Raw genomic sequence first — 21,026 nt, forward strand, 5'->3', positions numbered from 1 at the left:
ATGACGATGAACATGACGCTTGATTGGACTTCCACTCGACAATGACAAGGGGATCGTTAATATAACTTCAACAGTCATCTATTCAGTTTTGGCAACCACTCACCAAAATATTCTTATTATATTCTATTTTAATAATGATATGAGTAATATTGATGTCAAAAAATGTATTAAAAATATAATTTGATCATCTATTGAACGTCGACGTCTTGATAGTAGTATGGCAATTTGCCTACAGGGGGCGGTAACAAGACATTGCCACATACTCCCACACTGTATTGCCTTTTAAATACGTGAACGAAAAGACGTACGTAAAACATTTCAAGTTGTCTTAAAACGACAAATTCGTCAGTTCTGCACCAGAATTGGACTTAATTGAAGGAAACGGTCCGAGAACAGAAACGAGTGAAACAAAAGAAGAAGAAGAAGAAGAAGAAGAAGAAGAAGAAGAAGTGTAACCCGGAAGTGCTTTGGCTAATTCGTCGAAGGCTGCCATTGCTGTCAGGTAGGACAACAATTTGGACGTTTTTTCATCGTCCTAATGTGACTTCGTAAAGAGGTTTCGTAGTGCAACTATTAGTCGGCATCGCGGCGGCAGCTGTCTGCATGTTGTTCGGGCGTTTTGGTCGACTTTTGAGCCGTTAACTCCGCTCGTAAAAAACATAATTGCGCATAAAATGATTCTAATTTTTGCAACATACAATTCGTATTTCTTCTCGGTTGTATGCAAATGAATTCATCGTGACATAAAATCTCATCAAAATCATTCCGCTCCTTGTAGTCCACTCGAAGGTTGTGATTGCGGCTTTTCAGAAGGTTCTAAGCGTCTGCATGTTCTGGTGGCGCTCAGGCAGGTTCTCCAAGGTTGCGAACGTGGTTACTACGGGTGTCGTGTTCTCCAGCAGTGGTTCTCCGTGTTGTTACATCAAGCAACACCTCCAAAGATATTGCGGTAGGAAGTGACGTATTATTCTCTCTGTTAGGATGAGCCGGCCAGCGGACGAGCAGGACACTGGTGACCGGGAGGACTTTTTTGACTGTCGCGAGACTTTGGAGCTTCCCGAGCGAGGAGACGAGGACAGACGGCGCGTGAAGACGGACGCGAAACACGAGCCGGCGGACCCGCTTGAGGACGCGCCCGTCGGAGAAGTGGAGGACGGCGACCAGCCGGAGGAAGAGGAAGAGAAATTGTCGCAGGAGGAGCAGGAGGTAAAAGCGAATGACGTTCAAAGTCTTGAGTGCATCGCCGCCGCCGCCGCCGATTTCACCTTTCGTGTCACCTCAGAGCCGACGACTGCGCAGTCTCGCCTTGAAGGAGGAAGGCAATTGTCACTTTAAAAATGGAGGTGAGCTCAACCACCACTTTGGCCAACGTATTAGGGCTGTCACTATCAAATCTTTTGGGAATCACTTCACCTGTCAAGAAGTCAAATAACGGACAGAAATGCATTCAGGTTTATTGCATTTTTTTTCAGATGACCGTGTATTTGCCAGCCATTGATGAAACAAATCCAAATAAAACGCACAGAAGTCATATGACACACACGTCGTGTCCGAGCTTTCTGAACGTGAGCTCTACTTCTTGACTACTGATTTATTGCCAACGAAGGCCTACAAGTTTGAAATACACCTCCGAGGCGGCTTCGGGCGCAACTACACGTTATTCAGACTACGGCTGCGAGTAACAATTATTTCTGTCAAAGATTAGACGGACAACCTTTTTCTATAAATGTATGATGTTTCAAGTTACTGGCTTGGTCCGTACCATCCGTCAGAAAATCGGCGCAGATGTTTGCAAATGTCTCTTTCTGATTGAAAAGTCTGCTTTCATGGAGGACAACATTGAAATCTGACAATAGTTACTGTTGACAGGCTGAAATTCTGAGAATTTGGACAATTTGAAATGAAATAATGGCTCTAAACTATGAATCGATTGTCGATTAATTCGATAATTGATTAGTTAATTGTTGCCCCTCTACAGCTTATAGACCGGTTTGACCAGCGTACAGATGCCTTTTTGCAACGTAGACTGTTTGAACAGCGTTTAAGAATGTGTTTGTGCAGATTGGTCTGTGGCGGAGCAAAGCTACACGCAAGCGCTGCGTTTGTGCCCGCGCGCTTTCGGCCAAGAGCGAGCCGTGTTGTTCTCCAACAGAGCGGCCGCCAGACTGCACTTGGTAACGTAGCTCACGCTATCGGCGGCGGTCCGGCTAGCGACACGCTAACACGAAGTCTTGCTCTCTTGCGTCAGGAGCGCAAGGACGACGGGATAGCGGACTGCTCCAGAGGTGAGTGATGTCATCGACGTCATAGAGAGCACGACGGAAGTGCGCGTGACGTCCCGGCCAGAAGGTCGATTGATCGATCCGTTGATTTCGGATGCCAGCGTTGGAGCTGAATCCCGACTACGTGAAGGCGTTGCTGAGGAGGGCGGAGCTCTACGAGCAGACGGAACAGCTGGAAAAGGCGCTGGACGACTACCAGAAGGCCCTGGAGCGAGACCCCGACCAGACGGGAGCCAGGCAGGCCTGCGTGGTGAGTTCAGGGACCGCCGCCAGCGCTGTGGCCGTTGTTGTCCTTCCTGCTCCTCAATCATTTACTACGCTAAAATAAAAATCATCTTTAACCACTTCCATCTTCTACAGTATAGCGCTTCTCCTCAGTAGAGTCGCAGCTGAGCTGGAGTTAGCGTACAACCCGGACTTGTCGCCGCTCGTAAAGACGAGCAAAGAGTCGCAGTCGCACCTGTGGACAATTTAGACTTCGCGATGAAGCTAACAAGTTTTTGGACCCGAGAAGGAAAAACCCACGCAAGTAATGGCGACATACAAGCAAACTCCAAACAGGAAAATGGGTTCCTTGAGAGGAAGGGATGGGGGCAAAAAAAAAGACCTCTATAACAAAGTTAAAAAACGAGCGAGTTAAGGCTTCTTTATACTGCAGTTCACCTCCAAGTCCGGGGTGTCGCTACTGCTGCTGGCTAGGACGCCGCATGGTGGAGTTTCCTCTGCATTTTGTGTCATCACAGCATGTGACTAAAAGGGACCAATCGCGAGAGATGATCTCCGCGGCGTTCTACGCGCAGCAACAATTTTTGCCGTTTGCGCGTCAAGCGACGCGGAGGTGCCGCGCGGGCCGACGCGTCGGTCAAGTGCTGCAATGTGGGCGTTGTCGGCCACGGGAGAATAAAGAGGGCTCTTTGCCGCCATCTTGTGGCCTGTAAACTCAGAAACTGGATAGCTGACGTCGCGCGCACGCTACGCTACGAGCGTGACCGCTTTGAAGACGTGATAGTTGGAAGCCGAACCTGCTAAAATGTTTTCTTTATGGCCGGTGTCTTCGATAAAAAGTTACATCCATGTAGATCATTTACAAAAATATGATCTGTAACCACAAATGAAGCCTAAACAGGTCATTGTTATCTTTGGTGGCTCTGTGGTGACATTTCGTGTTTAAAAACAAAACAAAAAACAAAGCATCGTACGGGGGTTACGTCACAGCTCCTTTGCCAATCACCGAGCGAGGAGGAGGAAGCGCTTTGACCTGTTTTTGCCAAATGCGGAAGAAGGTTGCGCGTATCCCGGTTTGCGGGGCTTTCACTCTTTTGGTGTTTTTATTTGGGGTAAGGTGAGCTGTGCTTCCCGAATCCCATTTGGAAGTGAGGTTGTACTTTTGTTCGGTGTTGTGACTGTTTTTCTTTTTGGTGCTGTTTGGTTTGAAAACAAAACCAAACTAATTCTTGGAACTCCAACTACTTCCTGTTCCTGCAGAGGTTACCTCAGCAAATCCACGAGAAGAACGAGAAGCTGAAGGAGGAAATGTTAGGTAGGAACACATGCGGTCCACGTGACTTGGAGTCTATATGATTGTTGACCTCTTGACCCCGGGCAGGTAAACTGAAGGAGCTGGGCAACATGGTCCTGAGACCGTTCGGCATGTCCACCAGCAACTTCCAGGTCAACCGGGACGCCGACACGGGCTCCTACTCCATCAACTTTGTCAACAAGCCCAACAACACGTGACCGCGCCGCGCTGTTCTTTCACAATAAAACTTTCCTGTTGCACCCCAACGCGAGGCTGTTCAATGACGCAAATCAATGGCGTGATGACACAAGCGGTTTAATGAACACCAGTTGAAGCCGATCACTGAGCCCTCCTGGACAGCAACATCTCGCGGATGTTGTCCTCCGCCTCCTTCACGCTGCGCTCCAGGTACACCTTCTTCTGCTGGAAAACACAAACACGCAATGGGGCTCGGTGATGACATCATCAATCAATCGGGTCGCCGGGGCTGCTCGGCAATAGGCGTGGACTCGAAAGGTAAACGTAGAAATTGGGTTGATCGTAAAAAGCCATAAAGGCAATGAAATGGGCCCAGCTCAAAATGAATGAACAACGCCTGTCCGTTCCTACCTCCAGTTCTTTGATTTTCCCCTCAGCCGTCTTCTGCTTGATCTTCAGCTGTTGCGTGATGTCGTCCTTGGACTGCAGGATGAACCTGAAGCGCACGCGCCGCGTGTGCTCAGAGCGTCAATCGTTCAGGGGCGGCGGCGACCGACGGATCGGGACACTCACATGCGTCCGACGCCCTCGTACGTGCGCGTGTCGTCGCTCAGCGTGTTGATCTCGGCGTGCGTGAGCTTGGCGTGCTTCTGCACGTGCGTCAGCTGCTCGATCTGCAGGTCGGCCAGCTTGACCTTCTGCTGCGTGTCGATCATCTTCACCTGAAGTTCCGAGAAGGCCTGACGACGCCCGCCGCCGGTCAATATGCGCACTTTCATTCAAATCGCTACGACAAAACGTTTTCCACAGCGGGTGGCAGGTCAGCTGGAGCCGATCCCAGCTGACTGAGCGAGAGGCAGAGTACACCCCGGACTGGTCGCCAGCCAATGGCAGGGGACATATACACAAACAATGGACGTTTCATGGACAATTTAGTCAGCATGCAAAAGCCACACAAGAATTCGAACCCTGTATTTCAGGCGAGGTGACGCAGACGTGCTAACCGCTTTTTACACAGCACGCTCGAGAATGGCTCAATTAGATCGTCTTGTTGACAAGCTTGGTATTCTAAAAGTACACATTATACATGTCGATATTGAATTAAATTTATGAGTTCGTGACCGTTTTCATTTAATGGGTTACCTTCTTCAGCTCCAGATCGACGGGCGCCGCCATTTTCGGTGTTTTGGAGCGCATGCGAAAGATCCACTTCCGGTTTGACAACCTCCGCTCCGCCGGCTGCCGTATAATTATTATTTTGTTATTATTGTAACCATTATTATTAACATTTTATTCACTATGTGTTTTGTCCTCATGTGTGTGTTTTATTTTAATGTTTTCAAAACGCCTTAGTCATCCAATGACACTGTTGCTAAAGCAGTTCAACTAAGCTAAGTGACTCACTCCAAAAACGTTATATAGATATGTTATCAGAATCAGAATCATCTTTATTTGCCAAGTATGTCCAAAAAACACACAAGGAATTTGTCTCCGGTAGTTGGAGCCGCTCTAGTACGACGACAGACAGTCAATTTACAGAACACTTTGGAGACAGAAAGGTATTGACAAAAAAAGAAAACAGTCACTCTGAGCAGTAAAGGGTTGCTAGTTATCTGGTAATGCCGGTACATTTGATGCAAATCAAGATAACCACAAGACATGGAATTACAACTACAATGTTCTTAAAGCAACCCAAATATAGTTTATGAACGCATACTTGAAGAACACAGTCAAACAAGGACAGAGTGGGACGTCCTGTCGGCCGTGGCGTGTGAGCATATCTTTACAACCCGGAAATACATTGCGCGTGTCCGGCCGCGGGTTTGTAATATGGAGAAGAAGACGAAGAAGACGCTCACGACCAACAAACAAACAAACAAACAAACGACAGCAGTTTGCTAACTAACGCCAACACTAAACAACAGACAAGCATGGCAACTCCTCCAAAGCTTGCACGTTCGTTTCTCGGTCGTCCGTCGGCATCTCTCGCCGACACAAAAAGATTTCAATCGAAGGAAACATCGGCGAGTTCACTTGTCATTTCTAAAACATGTCATAGGTATGAAACTGTTTTTAAAATACCTTTATATCGACATAGACGATACCATTGGATGGAAGGGTCTTACAGGAAGAAAATGAGCCCAAATGGGTAAGAGTCTGAAAGGGATGAAGGATTTTAAGTCACTTTTTATGTCGAAAATGTTCCGCCCAGAAATCATTGTAAGGCACGAGGAAATGTCAGCCCGAAACTGTGCCTCTTTCGTAGAAACGCGCCCGCGTTTCATGCGAACGGGCCATTTTCACACTTTTTTTCAATAGGGTCCGCTCGAGCATTCTCATTTGCAGGGTCAAACTGAGAGCAAGCGAGTCGCTGGAATGACTTCAAACTTCACAGAAAGCAAGAAGAAGAATAGCGAGTCAAGGACATGTAAGGTTTCGATCGTGGACGAATCCTATGGACGTGGGATTTTGAGACGCTGAAACCGAGGAACGCTTTCGTCTTTGTCAGAACCACAGAAAATTGAAACGGAGACATTCCATAACCAGGAGGTAAAGGGATTTCACAACAACGTCATTGGGGGGTGGGAAACTCGGAGAAACCGCAATTTTGGTAGACCCCCCACCAAATCTCTTCGACACAGCGAAATGGAAAGAAAATGGTGGTCGTAATTCTGGCTTTAGTAACATACATGCGCATTTGTTTTGTTTTGTTTTTGTTGTTTTGAAATGAGTGGACTTTTGACTGGTTTGTGGTTCCAGCGGCGGGCAAGTCCACATTTGTGCACCTCCTGCAGGGTGAGGTCATCGCCGAGCCCGTCGGCAAATGGGGCAACGTCCACGACGTCTATCAGAACCAAGTTGTTTTGCAAAAGCCTTTGCACATTTTTACGTAGTCTTAAGACCTAGTTACTAGGGCCTTACCGATTGATCGGAGGGCCGATTTCATCGGCAATAAAGGGCAATTGTATTTTATTTTTTTTACCTTTTTGTTTTGTTTGCGCAAACAAATGACAACATGAGACTGAGATACTGACATTCAAACAAACAAACAACAATGTGTGAAATAAAGACTAAAATAACCCCAGTGCACAATTTGATCAACAATCAGCATAACAAATGCACACACACAAAACTAGACAAACGTGGCTTGTTTTGCGTCCAGGTACGTGTTTGGGTCTGCGCTGCCGCAGGGCGGCAGCCTGAGCGAGGCGGAGCGGAGCGTCTCCCGGGACTGGCGCCGTTGGCCGGCGGAGACCTTCCAGGCCGACGTCGCCCTGGACGCCTTCGTTTACCTCAGGGCCGAGGCGCAGGTGCTCCTCCTCCTCGCCAACTTCCTGTCGCTTGTCCTGGCACACGTCAGCTAACTTTTTTTTCCAGCGTCTGATGCAGCGCGGCTGTCACGAAGAGAGCGACATTCCTCTGGAGTACCTGGAACAACTACACCCAAAACACGAAAACCGGCTGGTCCGCAGGAAGCTCAGGTTTGCCTTCAGGAGTTTATTTGACAAAAATGTAAAAGATTAGCACGTTGAAACAACATCGAAATGTTGAAAAAAACAAAACGATTCTGTTTTCTGCTGACTTGATTGCAGACTGGACTTTGACTACCCGAACGAACTTCCTATCCTGGTTTTGACGATTTCAAGAACGATCTCATCAAACGGCGCCATCGTTGACCGGGCAAGTTCTGATTCTTTAACAATTTTAAATTTGGTTCTATTCTGGCATTTTTGTGTTCTCAGGTGCGAGAGTTTCTGTCCACGTTGTAGACCCCGCCCCCAAACTCAGTACCACTGGGATCGGTCCATCTGTTGGAAGAAACCAATCCGTTTTTTTAAGACAACTGGGCTTTTCATCCGCCCCTGAACGCACCACGAGATAGACACTAACCACTTGCGTCAAGCTGGTCTTTTTTATTCAAACGACTTTTCCACGGACGCTCACACTTAATTTGTTTTGTGAATGAGTGACATTAAATGTTTGCCCGTCTTGCTGCCGTTGGCAATCATTGTCCGGGCGATTGCGCAAGCGCCGAGCCGGCCGTCAATGTTCAACCGAGCGGTCGCTGCGGCGTGCCAAAGGAAACGTTCCCGCAAAAAAACCGCTGTGTTCAGCTGGTGACCCGCCGACTTGTTTGTTGCTTCGAGTCGCGGGGGTGAATTCCGAGCGGAGGTCGCCTCTCGTGTAGTGCTTCGCGCAGTCGGGGGATGCGGTCCCGCTCGGCGAGCGGGCGGGACTGTTGATCGGTCTGCTGTTTGTCTTTATGTGCCCCGTGATTAACTAGCGACCGGTCCGAGGTGTACCCAGCCTTTCGCCCATAGTCAGCCGCAACGGGGTCCTTCCATCTCTGGTGATCCAGATGGAAGTTACGATGACCAGGAAGTTGTAATGACTACGAGGAAGTTTCAATGATCCAGCAGGAAGTTGTAGTAATGTTGTACTAGGACGTTTTAAGCGAACTAGCGCAGTGGTTCCCAACTGTTGGCGACCTGAGACTCGCATGTTCCTATTGTTGCAAAGTCGCAACCCGCTTTTAAAGAAGATAAGAACAATGAAGATTTTTTTTTGTTTAAAAATAGCCGATGAAAACATCCGTGCATCCATTTTCTTGCGCGTATCTGCGGTCGGGTTGCGTGAAGACCAGACTTCCCTCTCCCCAGCCACTTCATCCAGCTTTTCCAGGGGGATCCTGAGGGGTTCCCAGGTCAGCACCGTGCCTGGAACACCTCAGCGGAGAGGCGTCCGGGGGTCATCCTAACCAGATGCCCGAGCCACCTCATCTGGCTCCTCTCGATGCGGAGGAGCAGGGACTCGATTCTGAGCCCCTCCGGTATGACCGAGCTTATCTCTAAGGGACAGCCGGGACACCCTGCGGGGGAAACTCATTTTGGCAGCTTTTATCCTTGATCTTGTCCTTTAGGTCACAACCTACAGCTTGTGACCATAGGCGAGGGTCGCAATTTAGATTGACGGAAATCGATCTATGTTCGGGAATCGAGTCACCGATGCAGGGTCCGCATCACTGCAGATGCTGCACTGATCCGCCTGTCCGTCTCCCGCTCCATTCGTCCCTCCGTCGTCAACAAGATACTTGAACTCCTCCGCTTGGGGCGGGATGTCATTCCTGACCCGGAGAGGGCACTCCACCCTTTTCCGACTGAGGACTACGGCCTCAGATTTGGACGTGCGCATTTTCATCCCAGCTGCTTCACGGCCAGTTACGAACCGCTCTGGGGGACCGCCGCCCCAGTCTGCCAATCCAGAGGCAATGTCCCCGATATCCACGCGATGTTGCAGAGGCGTGTCAACCAGGACGGCCCCACAACATCCAGAGCCTTTAGGAACTCCAGGCGGGTCTCATCCACCCCTGTGGTCCTGCCATCAAGGAGCTGTTTGACTACTTTGGTGACCTCAACCTCAGAGATAGGAGGCGTGTCGGTGGCATTGAGGAGGTCTTTCGAGTATTCTCCCGACCGACTGACAACGTCTCGAGTCGAGATCAGCGGTGCCCCGTCCCCTCTATACACGGTGTTGACGGTGCACTGCTTCCCCGTCCCGAGACGCCGGACGGCGGACCGGAATTTCCTCGAAGCCGCCCGGAAGTCGTTCTCCGTGGCCTCGCCGAACTCCTCCCACGCCCGAGTTTTTGCCTCGGCGACCACCAAAGCTGAGTTCCGCTTGGCCAGGTGGTACCCATCGGCTGCCGCCAGTGTTTTTGACCTAGGAAAACACATGTACAATATATTGTTATAAACACTGTCGTATGACTCTCCTCCAAAACAATATTGCTAACCATAAAGTCCACTAGCCAGAAGCTGAGCTACACTGTGTTTGTTTACAGCGTAAACTAGTAGCTAGTGCGCAAGGGGGTAACATTTCCTGTCGCTTACTTAATACTGTATGTTCAGTGTGGCAACTTGGTACGCGTCTGTACTGAAAAAATATGAATACTGTCCTTGTCATTTTTCGGAGCTGTTCGCAACCCACCCAAAATGGGCCACTTGTTGAGGATCACTGATCTCGCAGGAAGTTGTAATGAGCGCCGGGCCGTGTGTGTTTACTAGTTGCGTGAACAAGTGCGCGATGATGAGTTGTTGCATCATCGCGTCCGTGAAGTTAATGACCACAAGACTCACGGGAACATTAACAGACACCACAATGGGGGGTTTGGGGGCGGGAGTTTGGGGGTGGGGGGGGGGTGGGGGGGGGTCACATGGAGCTGAGCCGGACCCGAGCGAGGTGTCAAAGTCTGCGCGTCCCCGAGGAGGACGCGTCCCGTATTCCGCTCGTCCGGTCCACCGGGTAAGTCGAAGTCCGCCGACGCAGCGAGGAAATCCTCTTGTGTTTGTGAATGTTGCACACTTCTAATCCTTTAAGGCGACTCAGCAGACCACCCTGCAAAACTGTGAGAAAGAGCCGACGCCGCTGTCATGACAAGTTTCGGCAGGTTGGACTTGAGATTTTCTTTCTTTTTCGGGCAGGTCGATTTGAAGAAGAAAATCATCGTGGTCAGCCATCAGCATGGGCTTCAATGAGCTGCTAGACGAGGTCAGTCATCGGATCCCAACAACAAACCTTCGTGCGCGTGGAGTTGAGAGCGGCGCGGTGCGCTGTGGTTAGCACACCGGCCTCGCGGGGCACAGGTTGTGGTTCGAATCTGAGCTTCCCGAATGAAATCAGCATCACGCTTACTTCCGCACTGACTTTCTCAAAGTATAACTCATTGAGTTTGATTACATGATGACTTTTCTTCATTTGGAAGGGATGCATCAACCCGACCCTTGGATGTTTCGTCAAAAAAAGTCCATTCAAATGATATAGTATTTTGGAATGAACCACATTTCTTCTTTATGCAAATAAACTGATGAAGAAAAAAAACATGACATTTAAATAAATGTTGCGGTGTATAACATGGAAAACATGATACCATGTTGACCTAATGACAAATGTCCACAATTTAGACTATCCATCCATCCATCCGTTTTCTGTCGCGCTTCTCCTCACGCGGGTCGCGGGCGTGCCGGAGCCTATCCCAGCTGTCATCGGGCAGGAGGCGGGGTACAGCCCTGAACCGGTTGCCAGCCAATCGCAGGGCACATACAAACAGACAACCATTCGCACTCACATGCATACCTAAGGGCAATTTAGAGTCTCCAGTGAATGCATGTTTCTGGGATGTGGGAGGAAACCGGAGTGCCCGGAGAAAACCCACGCAGGCACGGGGAGGACACGCAAACTCCACACAGTCGGGGCCGGGGATTGAACCCGGGTCCTCAGAACTGCGAGGCTGACGCTCTAACCAGTCGGCTAACCGTGCCGCCCAATTTAGACTAGTGCTTCATAATAATGTTATGTAAAAATGTCCACAATTATAAAGAACTGTTCAAAAGTGTAACTAACTAAAAGTCTAAACGTTTCATAATCTCAGACAAACTAATGGATTGCACCACAAGGTGGCACTTCAAGGTCCTATTTGGGCAAAATGTTATGTTTCAGACGACGTCAGAATGGCACATGACCAGAAAGAGCCAATCGCAAGCGTCTGCTGTTGGAAAAAAAGTCCGAGCTTTTGCGGCCGTTTCTCAAATGTAACTAAGATTGGAATGGAAATTTCCCAAAACAACTTTTGAATTACTGTACTCATTTTCCAGTCATGTAATGGGTTTCAATTACTTATATTTCATAATGAAGAGATGTCATCGTGTACTTCGTTACTCCCCAACACTGTCTGTGATTGACTGGCAGGCCAGTCCATTGTCTTGTCTCTATGTGCCCTTTGATTGGCCAAACGCCACAGGAAGTTGTCGCGATCTGGCAGAAAATTGGAATCCTGGCTGGAGGTTCAACTTCTGAGTGTTAAATCTCCTGGTGTGTGCGACCTGTCAGATGGGCGGTTTCGGGCGGTACCAGTGGCTCCACGTGACCCTCATCAGTTTCCCAAGCCTGCTGATGGCGAGTCAAAACCTCCTGAACAACTTTGTCTCAGGAACCCCCGGCCACCGCTGCAGCTTGTCGGCCAATCACAGCCTCTGGAACCTCACGGAGCAGGTATGCCGTCGGTGAGAATCTCACGCCGCCGGTCGCCGTGCGATTGATGCGACGTCGTCATGTTTCAGGTGGATCGCCAGGACGTGTTGAAGGCCTTCATCCCGCTGGACTCTTCGGGAACTGGACTCGACCGCTGCAGGAGGTTTTTCCGCGGCCTATCCACGTTTGTCCGCCGGCGGTGTGTCTGACGGCTAAACGGCGGCCTTCTTTCAGGTACGTGACGCCTCAGTGGCAGATGCTAACAGCTAACGGCTCCGTTAACACCAGCCACCTGCAAACCGAAAGCTGCGTGGATGGTTGGACCTTTGACGACTCCGAGTTCCTTGCCACCACTGTTTCCGAGGTAACCCAAGTCGGGTCAGAAGCCGAGATGGAAATCGGAGTGCACGTTTTATCTAGCAAGAAGTTCCGAGTAAGTCATCAAGTAACAATTAGGCAGTAAGCTGTTTTAGTCATCAGGTAATTCTAATAATCCTTAAGAAGTTGTAATGGTCCCGCGGGAAGTAGAAGTGAACCGGCAAGAAATACTAATGATCCAGTAGTAAGTTCAAGAGATCTGTAAGGAAGGCCCACCTCGGAACGTTCTCATGATCCTGAAGGAACGTCACGTTATCTAGCAGGAAATCCAAGGGATCCAGCAGAAGGTTCAGTGATCTCGTAGGAAGTTGTGTGTGCCAGTGTGCGTTGCGTTGTGTTATGCGTCTTCAGTGGGATCTGGTGTGCACCCTGCGGCCCCTCAAGCAGATGATCCAGACGGTGTACATGGGCGGCGTTCTAGCGGGTGCAGTCCTCTACGGTGGACTGTCCGACAGGTGAGAGACTCGTTCTCGTTTCTTTCAAATGGCAAAAGGCCAGCGCACGTTCCCTCCGGTGGGCGCTTTGGAGCAATGCACACCAGAACCAGCGATTACAATTCCATTAGCAATCCGATTCCGTATTGATTCTCTGATCGAATCTCATTGGGTGAGGGAATTTAATAATGCAAATTACATATGAATAAGGGGGAGACTCCGGGGACGACCCGGCACACGCCGGAGAGACTACGTCTTTCGGCCGGACCGGGAACGCCTCGGGATCCCCTCGGAAGAGATGGATGAAGCGGCTGGGGAGAGGGAAGTCTGGGCGTCCCCGCGACCCGACCTCGGATAAGCGCTAGAAAATGGAGTCGTAAAATGTAGTTTATAGGCTTGACACGATCAGGATTTTGCGGACCGATCAGCGAGTTTAAATAACCGATCACAAGATGGAGGAATGTGTCTATTTAAATGACCTGTTCATTTACTGTACATACTTGTGTACTTAATTGCTCCAAAAATTCAATTTACAAGAAATAATGTATCTTTGTTCCTCTATTTATGCCAGTGAGGCACAGTGACAGACGGAACAAATGAATGCTCTTCTTCTATTAGATGGCAGGAAGGAAATACCGTAATTGATGTCTCCACTTTTTGTGCCATTTTTGTTTGTCGGTGTGCCGTGAGATTTTTCAATTGTAAAATATGTTCCTTGGCTCCATAAAGGTTGGAAATCAGATCGTGGATTCTCAAAGCAACATGACAACGTGACAGAAATCATGGGTGGCAACTTACTGTAATTAAATTACTTTATTTTTAATTGAATGACTTGACCCACACCGAAACTTTCGAGCATGATTCGACAGAAAGTCGGCACGTTTGCGTCCGACCGTTCGTGCTGCCGCTTGCTTGCTAGGCTACGTAACATTTTATTGCCTGCTTGCGAGCCGTATCGTATTCAAAGTACGGGATCATACCGCAAGCGAGCCTTAAACCGACGTCCTCTCCTGTCCTGAGCACCGGTGACCACCAACACACGTTTTCCCCCATTTTGTCCTTAGAATACGGTCGGCGCGATCCACTCTTGTTGTCGTCGCCACTGGTGACGAGTGCATCCGGTCCCATTTGAGTTGACAAGATAAAGCCCAATGATCGTAAAAAACGGGATGCGGTGGTATCGGAATACAAGATTTTATTGCAGTAGTCTGACATAGTGCAATCGTGAGAGCAAATTTGTCTTGGAGTCTGAGCATTACGGGAATTACGTGTTGTCTGTCCCACACCGCCAACGTTTTTTTTTTTTTTTTAATATAAATAACTTCATTGGCCGTCAGATATTTACAGTACTAGGTCAAAAGACTAAAAATAAATTAGCTTTTGGATTCAAATATACTGTGCAGGATGGCGACGCGGAGTAAATAACGTCATTGATCGGATCGGCAAATGATGACATTAAAGCCGATCGGCATAAAATGCTAATTATCGGCCGTTAGCGATCAGGCCGATAAAATCGGTGTAAAGTCTAGTAGTTTCCATATGTATATATACATAAATACATACATACATACGAGCATGCTGTGTGTGTGTGTGCGTGCGTGTGTGTATACTCCGTATATGTATGTTGATATGTATGTACGGACGTGTATGTAAAACAAATCAGAAAAAGCGGAATCTTAAAATGAATTCTAAAGTGCACAGGCAGCCGCTCTCCGGAGGGAGGCCTGAATGGGAGCTTTGTGCTCCCTCCCCATTTTGAACCAACTGGAGATGTTTGAAGGAGGACTGGCTGACGCCAAAGTGAAGTGCATTACACCAATCCAACTGTGTGGATTAGTGTTCGAGTGCTGCTGTGTAGCAAAAGGCTTCACCTTTGCTAGCTGCCTGAGGTGGAAAAAAACCTGCTGACATTCCTGCCCACAATCTAACTGCAGTGTTAGCGGAGAGGGCCGAAATGATCGTCTCAACCGTTTACCTCGACTTGGCAATCACTCTGCCTTGATCAAATGACACAGAAGGGTTTGTCATCTGAGAACGCTCCATGTTTTGCCACCTGGAAGCACATGTGACAAACATTTCTATACAGTATGTCCTAAATGTATATTTTGTTGGTGGAAGTACTTGGGTAACTCCAACTACCAGAGACAAAATCCTTGGCAGATACCGGTAAAGATGATTCTGATCACCAGAAACACGCGTGTCACCTTTTCACACTTGTATCAGGTTCGGGCGGCGCTCTGTCCTTATTTGGTCGTACCTGCAGCTGGGCATCCTGGGCTCTTGCGGCACACTGTCGCAGTCCTACTCGGTCTACTGCGTGTTCCGCTTCCTGAGCGGCATGGCGGTGTCGGGCATCATACTCAACTCGGTTTCCCTGAGTAAGACGTTCACGCTTTTGCATTGTCGTTCTCCGTGGCCGTCGATCACCCCCACCGACGCTCTTGGTGTTTGTCATCAGAGGTGGAGTGGATCCCGACTAAAACCAGGACTCTGGTGGGCACGCTCACCTCCTTCTACTTCACCTTTGGTCAGCTAATCTTGGCGGGCTTGGCTTATTGGTTGAGGGACTGGAGGAAGCTGCAGCTGGTGGTGTGCGCTCCCCACATCCTCTTCTTTGCCTACAGCTGGTCCGTCGTCATTCCAGACTCGGGTGGTTCCCCTTGAGAATGTCCGTGTGATCAAAATGTGTGACCGCTCAGGTGGTACTCTGAGTCGGCGCGGTGGCTGGTCCTCAGGCGAAGATCGCAGGACGCGTTGAAGACTCTCCACAGAGTCGCTCGCATCAACGGAAAACCCGAAGTGGTGGACAAGCTGACGCTGGAGGTTGTCCTGTCATGCATCTACAAATTATGTCTTCTAGGCCCTGTTTCCCAACCACCCACTGCAGTAATTGAACCCCCTAAAAATTGAAGTTTATATTTGCCTATGTCACGCCACACCTGGTGATATTTTGTGGCAGAGTGGTTGGGAATCACCGTTCCAACCAATGGGAGGTTGACGTGTGTGCCGTGTGACCCGCAGGTGCTTCACTCCCACATGAGCAAGGAGCTGGAGTCCAATCGTAAGATGCTGACCGCCTACGACCTGCTGAGGACGCCAGGCATGAGACGCATCTCCGTCTGCCTCATCGCCGTCTGGTGAGGAACAACCTGGGAGAACCAGACTGTCGCTCCTCACAATGCTAAGAGGCTAACGTTAGCGGGGGGGGGGGGCGTCCGGTCACATTACTTGACTCTCGTCAGACTTATGATGCCAATTTTAGGACTTGGGTAAAACTTAAGACTCCTCTTGACTTGACACAGTATGGATGTACAGGTACAGTGGGGACGGAAAGTTTTCAGGGCCCCTTTACATTTTTCACTCTTTTTTTTTTTTTTTGATATATTGCACCCATTTGCTAAAATCATTAATTTTTTTCCTCATTAATTTACACACAGCACCCCATATTGACAGAAAAAAAACAGAATTGTTGAAAACTTTGCTGATTTATTCAAAAAGAAAAACTGAAAATCACACATAATTATGGAGACCCTTTGCTGAGTATTGAGTAGAAGGACCCTCTTGAGCTATTACAGCCATGAGTCTTTTTGGGAATGACGCAACAGGTTTTTCCACACCTGGATTTGGGGATCCTCTGCCTTGTAGATCCTCTCCAGTTCTGTCAGGTTGGATGGTGAACGTTGGTGGACAGCCATTTTCAGGTCTTTCCAGAGATGCTCAATTGGGTTTAAGTCAGGGCTCTGGCTGGGCCATTCAAAAACAGTCACGGAGTAGTTCTGAAGCCACTCCTTCGGTATTTTAGCTGCGTACTTAGGGTCATTGTTTTTTTTGAAGGTGAACCTTCCTTCGGCCCAGTCCGAGGTCCTGAGCAGTCTGGAGAAGGTTTTCGTCCAGGATATCCCGGTATTTGGCCGCATTCATCTTTCCTTCGATTGCAACCGGTCGTCCTGTCCCTGCGGCTGATGTCACGTGACCGGGTTTGGTCACGTGACATTCGCAATGCAACCGCGAGGCAACTCGTGACATTATCAGCAGTCAACAGGAGAGGGTGATATTGCCCAACTTGGCTACTCTCTGAGGTTCGTAAAAATGGATGTTTCATTCTTATTTCACAAACGTAATATTTATCAGAATACTGTGTTTAGACTGCTCGGGGCACATAGAACACATTGTTTCCTTCCTGCTCAAGTCAAACATTTTGCTGTTCTCAAACAAAAAGCAACGCAACACTGCAATCTCCAGGGATCCGTTCGTTATTTCTGCGGCTCATAAACCTGAATTTCACAGACGAGGCGAAACCCTCTGACACGCCTTCCTGTTAAATAACGTAATTGAGGAATATGTGCGGCTGTGGCAGGTAACGGTTGGATTTCGGTTGACGACGGAAAAAACATCCACGGCGGTGAATGACTTCGTGACTGTGGCACGTTAACATCTTTGGGGGACAGGTGCGTCCCTCCAACTGCGTGTCTGCGGCTTGTCGGTGGTGGGCCAAAGGGGTGTCTTGCGCATGGAGCCTCGCACGGGCAACCAATTACACGAGGGCTGCCGCTGCATGACTTGACTTACGACCTGCTTGTAGTTTCGTGGGTACTCGACCTAAACTTGAAGATAAGACTTGAAACTAACTTGTGACTTACGCAAATGTGTCTGACTTACATGGCAGCTGTTCACAATACGTCCACCCGTGTTCCTTCGCTAGGTTCTCCACCAGCTTCGCCTACTACGGCTTGGTGATGGACATGCAGAAGTTTGGGGTGAGGGTACAAACATTTTAGCCCGGCATGTGGTACGTGCTAAGCTAAGCTAAGAGCTCGCGTTCCTCGATCCAGGTGAGTATTTACGTGATGCAGCTCATCTTTGGAGCTGTGGATTTTCCTGCCAAATTTGTGGCTCTGGGCATGCTCAGTTTCCTCGGGAGGAGGGTGACTCAGGCCCTCTGCCTCTTCATGTCCGCCCTCGTCATCTTCGCCAACATCTTCGTCCCGATGGGTAACATGCATCCGCACACACGGGATTTGTTTTATTAAAGGGACATGCACATTCAAAACAACAGTATGTTTTCACAAATAAACAATTTCTTGTGAGTTCAAAATTTGAATTACAAGATTTTTTTCATGCATTTGTTTTTAATGTCTGACTTTTAAACGGATCTTATTCCCACTGCCCTTATGTACCTTGTCTTTGTTGTTCCTGCTGGAACATCAAGTTCCCTTTGAGGGACCATAAAGAGATTTAAGCAAGCTTCAGATACGCTGCAATGTCAACAATTAACGGCGGCGGTCCCTCTGTCAGACATGCAGGCCATCAGAACGACGTTAGCGTGTCTCGGTAAAGCCTTCACGTCGGCGTCCTTCACCACTGTCTACTTGTACACCGGAGAACTTTACCCCACCATCATCAGGTATCACGTGATTAAAAAGTCCAATTTAAAAAAATCCCTATATTGTTGGTTTATCCCCGCTTATTCAAGACTTTGGGGGGGTTAAAAAATATATATCCTTTTGCAGTGCAATTTTAATGGACGTCGGTTGTCCGCGGATTTTCACCATTCGCGGTCTGGTCAGGTCCTAATCCCCCATTAATAGCTGGGGTCCACTGTATAGTTATTTTCATATCATGGACTATGCGCCTGCAACTCTTAATCAAATACTCTGTAATATACAGGGATTTTTATATCGTTGACTATATAGTGTACTCATCAGTCAAATGGTTGCCTTTCCATCTCTCTATTTGCATCTTTTTAGTCTGTGTCATCATCCGCAGAGGTTGAAATAAGTAGCCAGCCTATATTTTGACAAAGAGTAGGAAGTCCAAATAAATACTCGGGTAAAATGCAGATAGCTGCAAAATGTACTTAAGAACAGTCCCGAAATAATTGTACTTTGTTACTTCCCGCCACTGTTGAAATGTTCACTTTGAGCCTGGCGTCTGTAGGCAAACTGGAATGGGTCTGGTGTCCACCATGGCCAGGGTGGGCAGCATGGCGGCGCCCGCCGTCCTCATTCTGGACGAGGTAACCCTTTTTTTTTTTTGTTAACGGCGTTTTAATTGCAGCCGTGACCTCGCAAATGCCGTGTGGTGCCCCCTCCAGGTGTTCCCTGCTCTGCCCAGCGTGGTGTACGGGGGGGCGGCCGTGCTCGCTTCGGGCTTTGCTTGCTTCTTGCCAGAGACGCTCAACGTTCCGCTGCCGGACACCGTCCGAGACGTGGAGGAGAGATGGTGAGCGGTGTTAGTGGCTAATGCTAATGACTGAGGAGATGTTGCCATCCGATCCTTAGCTCAAACGTTAAAGGTTACTTTGGAAGCGAATGTTAGGATTCACGTTGAAGATAAGGGAATCTAACGTCGGATTCAGCGTTGAAAGCTAATGCAAGAAGCGAACATCGGAAGCAAATTTTTAAGCTAACATTGGAAGCGTTGGAAGCTTCTGTTCGACGTACTGTTAGAAGCTAACTTCGGAATCTGAGTGAATGTTGAAGCTAACCTCGGAATTGATTGATGAACGCTAATGTGGAAGCTAACGGAGTTAAAGTTGGAAGCTCGAGTAAGTAACGTTGGAACCTGTGTTTATGCTAACTTTGAAAGCTAATGGAGCTAACATTGGTCTTCCTCATCTGTAATGTTACGCTTAACTTTGGGAGCTACCGTTAGAAGCTAACATCAGCAGTAATTTTGGAAGCTAAAATTGATGTTGATCTTCCCGAGCTAGAACATTAGAGGTAACTTTGGAAGCTAATGCTAGAGGTAACATTGGTAGCTAACTTTGGAATGTAATGTTAGAAACTTATGTCGGACCTAACTCTGGAGCTGCGGCAGTGGACGTCCTCGGCAAGTTTCACGGATCAGTCACCTGTTGTGAATTTTTCTGTTCGGCTCCTTGTTAGAGAGTCCGAAATGCCATCAAATGGCTAAGAACAAAGTATTCGTTGGTATTTTTTCCAGGTTGCGAAGTGGCGACACAAACGCCAGCGCCCTCGCATTTTCAAATCAATTTCATTTCAGTGGTTTTGATTTGATTGACGTGTCTGTCGGAAGGTCTGGAAGAAGTCCCGCTGACCAGAAGGAGAAGGAGGCCGTGTCCTCAGAAGACGAGCAAGCGGCGTTGTCTTTAAAACAAGTGAAGGAAGTTGAAGGGAGCGGTCTCAACGCCCTCTGACCAATCACACCTCCCATCCTAGCCGTTCATTCACAGACCCGATCATGTGGTCTGCATTTATTTGTTAGACGGCACAGTAATCACGTGACTTGTGTATTTATAATTGTAACACAGTCACGCGTGGCTTTTCTGAATATGAAATAATGATTGATCGGAGGCCTCGTCAATGTATTCTTGTTTAAATGACGACATCGATGAAGGGGGCAATGTGGCCGGTTGAATTTACAACTGTACTGCAATCCTAATCTTGTATGTCCACAAACGAGTTGAAATAAATGATGTATGAGGGCTGATGTTCATAGATGAACCTCTTCAGTATAAGGGTTAATCAACATACTCATGAAAAGAAAATGATCATGTGGGGGGAAAAAAGGGGGGTCCGACATAAAAACGGGTTAGGGTGACTCATGTGCGAACTATTTGGGTTAGGTTTAACAAACGAACACATGAAGTTAGGCTTAATAAATACATACAAAATACGGGTTTGAGTTCATGAACACGTGAAAAAAGTTACGTTGGAGTTGAAATCCGAACGTAGTATATAAGAATGTTCACGAGCTGGGTCGCCAAATGAGGCACCTTGGGGAGAAACTTCCTGGGACCTCCCCGGAAGAGCTGCACGGGGGCCGGGGGAGTCTGCCGGGCTTTCCTGCCCCCGCGGCGGAAGAAGATGGATGCATGCGCGAACATTGGGGTTGGAGTTCAACAATCAATCAACTGGAAGTCAAACGCGAGGAAACCACAAAAACAAGTCCTCACACTTGTTTTGAATCCGAGGATCGTGGATAATCGATGATTGTCGGATCAATACGTTGACAATATTTGCCAACAGATCTTTTCCCAAATTATTTATCGTTTGCATGAAGTGTTTGCAGAATGCCAAGATTGTGTGTTGAATGAATCGCGTATGTCGCCTTTTTCTCACTCAGTTCATCAATGGGATGCTGGCCGATGTTTTGTTTCGCGTAAAGACGAAGACTTCGGTGACGTCATCGCATTTCCGCCTTTCAGACGAATCGGTGCGTGCT

The 21,026-nt window shown here is 48.3% G+C and overlaps 4 protein-coding genes across 7 annotated transcripts; 3 read left to right on the plus strand and 1 right to left on the minus strand.

Annotated features, from left to right (window-relative positions):
- The first annotated feature begins 419 nt into the window (after positions 1-419).
- On the plus strand, positions 420-4,067 carry ttc1 (tetratricopeptide repeat domain 1). Its single transcript, XM_061702417.1, has 8 exons — positions 420-502; positions 981-1,206; positions 1,283-1,343; positions 2,062-2,174; positions 2,249-2,285; positions 2,384-2,532; positions 3,768-3,822; positions 3,889-4,067. The coding sequence occupies exons 2-8, from the start codon at positions 982-984 to the stop codon at positions 4,017-4,019; spliced, it is 771 nt and encodes a 256-aa protein (XP_061558401.1). The 5' UTR covers positions 420-502; position 981; the 3' UTR covers positions 4,020-4,067.
- Positions 4,068-4,100: 33 nt separating this feature from the next.
- Positions 4,101-5,250, minus strand: pfdn1 (prefoldin subunit 1). 2 transcript variants are annotated; one of them, XM_061702419.1, is made up of 4 exons: positions 5,143-5,250; positions 4,573-4,739; positions 4,411-4,495; positions 4,101-4,221 (listed from the first exon to the last, which is right to left on the minus strand). In XM_061702419.1, the coding sequence occupies exons 1-4, from the start codon at positions 5,194-5,196 to the stop codon at positions 4,141-4,143; spliced, it is 387 nt and encodes a 128-aa protein (XP_061558403.1). In that variant the 5' UTR covers positions 5,197-5,250; the 3' UTR covers positions 4,101-4,140. The 2 variants fall into 2 exon arrangements, with proteins under 2 accessions (XP_061558403.1, XP_061558402.1); XM_061702418.1 differs by having other exon boundaries at positions 4,101-4,224.
- Positions 5,251-5,826: 576 nt separating this feature from the next.
- On the plus strand, positions 5,827-10,185 carry LOC133416397 (deoxycytidine kinase-like). The gene is given in 6 exon segments (XM_061703247.1): positions 5,827-5,981; positions 5,984-6,023; positions 6,760-6,889; positions 7,163-7,310; positions 7,378-7,481; positions 7,593-10,185. Coding segments are annotated over 6 exon segments (747 nt in total). The 5' UTR covers positions 5,827-5,930; the 3' UTR covers positions 7,867-10,185.
- oatx (organic anion transporter X) lies at positions 10,186-21,013 on the plus strand. Of its 3 annotated transcripts, none has more exons than XM_061702627.1 (17): positions 10,186-10,302; positions 10,378-10,405; positions 10,482-10,548; positions 11,887-12,048; positions 12,117-12,190; positions 12,262-12,391; positions 12,757-12,860; positions 15,063-15,217; positions 15,298-15,466; positions 15,539-15,662; positions 15,861-15,976; positions 17,542-17,596; positions 17,672-17,831; positions 18,135-18,243; positions 18,777-18,855; positions 18,934-19,061; positions 20,928-21,013. In XM_061702627.1, exons 3-17 carry the CDS (start codon positions 10,522-10,524, stop codon positions 20,965-20,967), a joined length of 1,632 nt encoding a protein of 543 aa, XP_061558611.1. In that variant the 5' UTR covers positions 10,186-10,302; positions 10,378-10,405; positions 10,482-10,521; the 3' UTR covers positions 20,968-21,013. The 3 variants fall into 3 exon arrangements, with proteins under 3 accessions (XP_061558611.1, XP_061558609.1, XP_061558610.1); XM_061702625.1 differs by lacking the exon at positions 20,928-21,013 and adding an exon at positions 19,878-20,288; XM_061702626.1 differs by lacking the exons at positions 10,186-10,302; positions 10,378-10,405; positions 20,928-21,013 and adding an exon at positions 19,878-20,288 and having other exon boundaries at positions 10,414-10,548.
- The last annotated feature ends 13 nt before the right edge of the window (positions 21,014-21,026 follow it).

The sequence above is a fragment of the Phycodurus eques genome, chromosome 17 (assembly GCF_024500275.1).
Source record: "Phycodurus eques isolate BA_2022a chromosome 17, UOR_Pequ_1.1, whole genome shotgun sequence".
Lineage (NCBI taxonomy): Eukaryota > Metazoa > Chordata > Actinopteri > Syngnathiformes > Syngnathidae > Phycodurus > Phycodurus eques.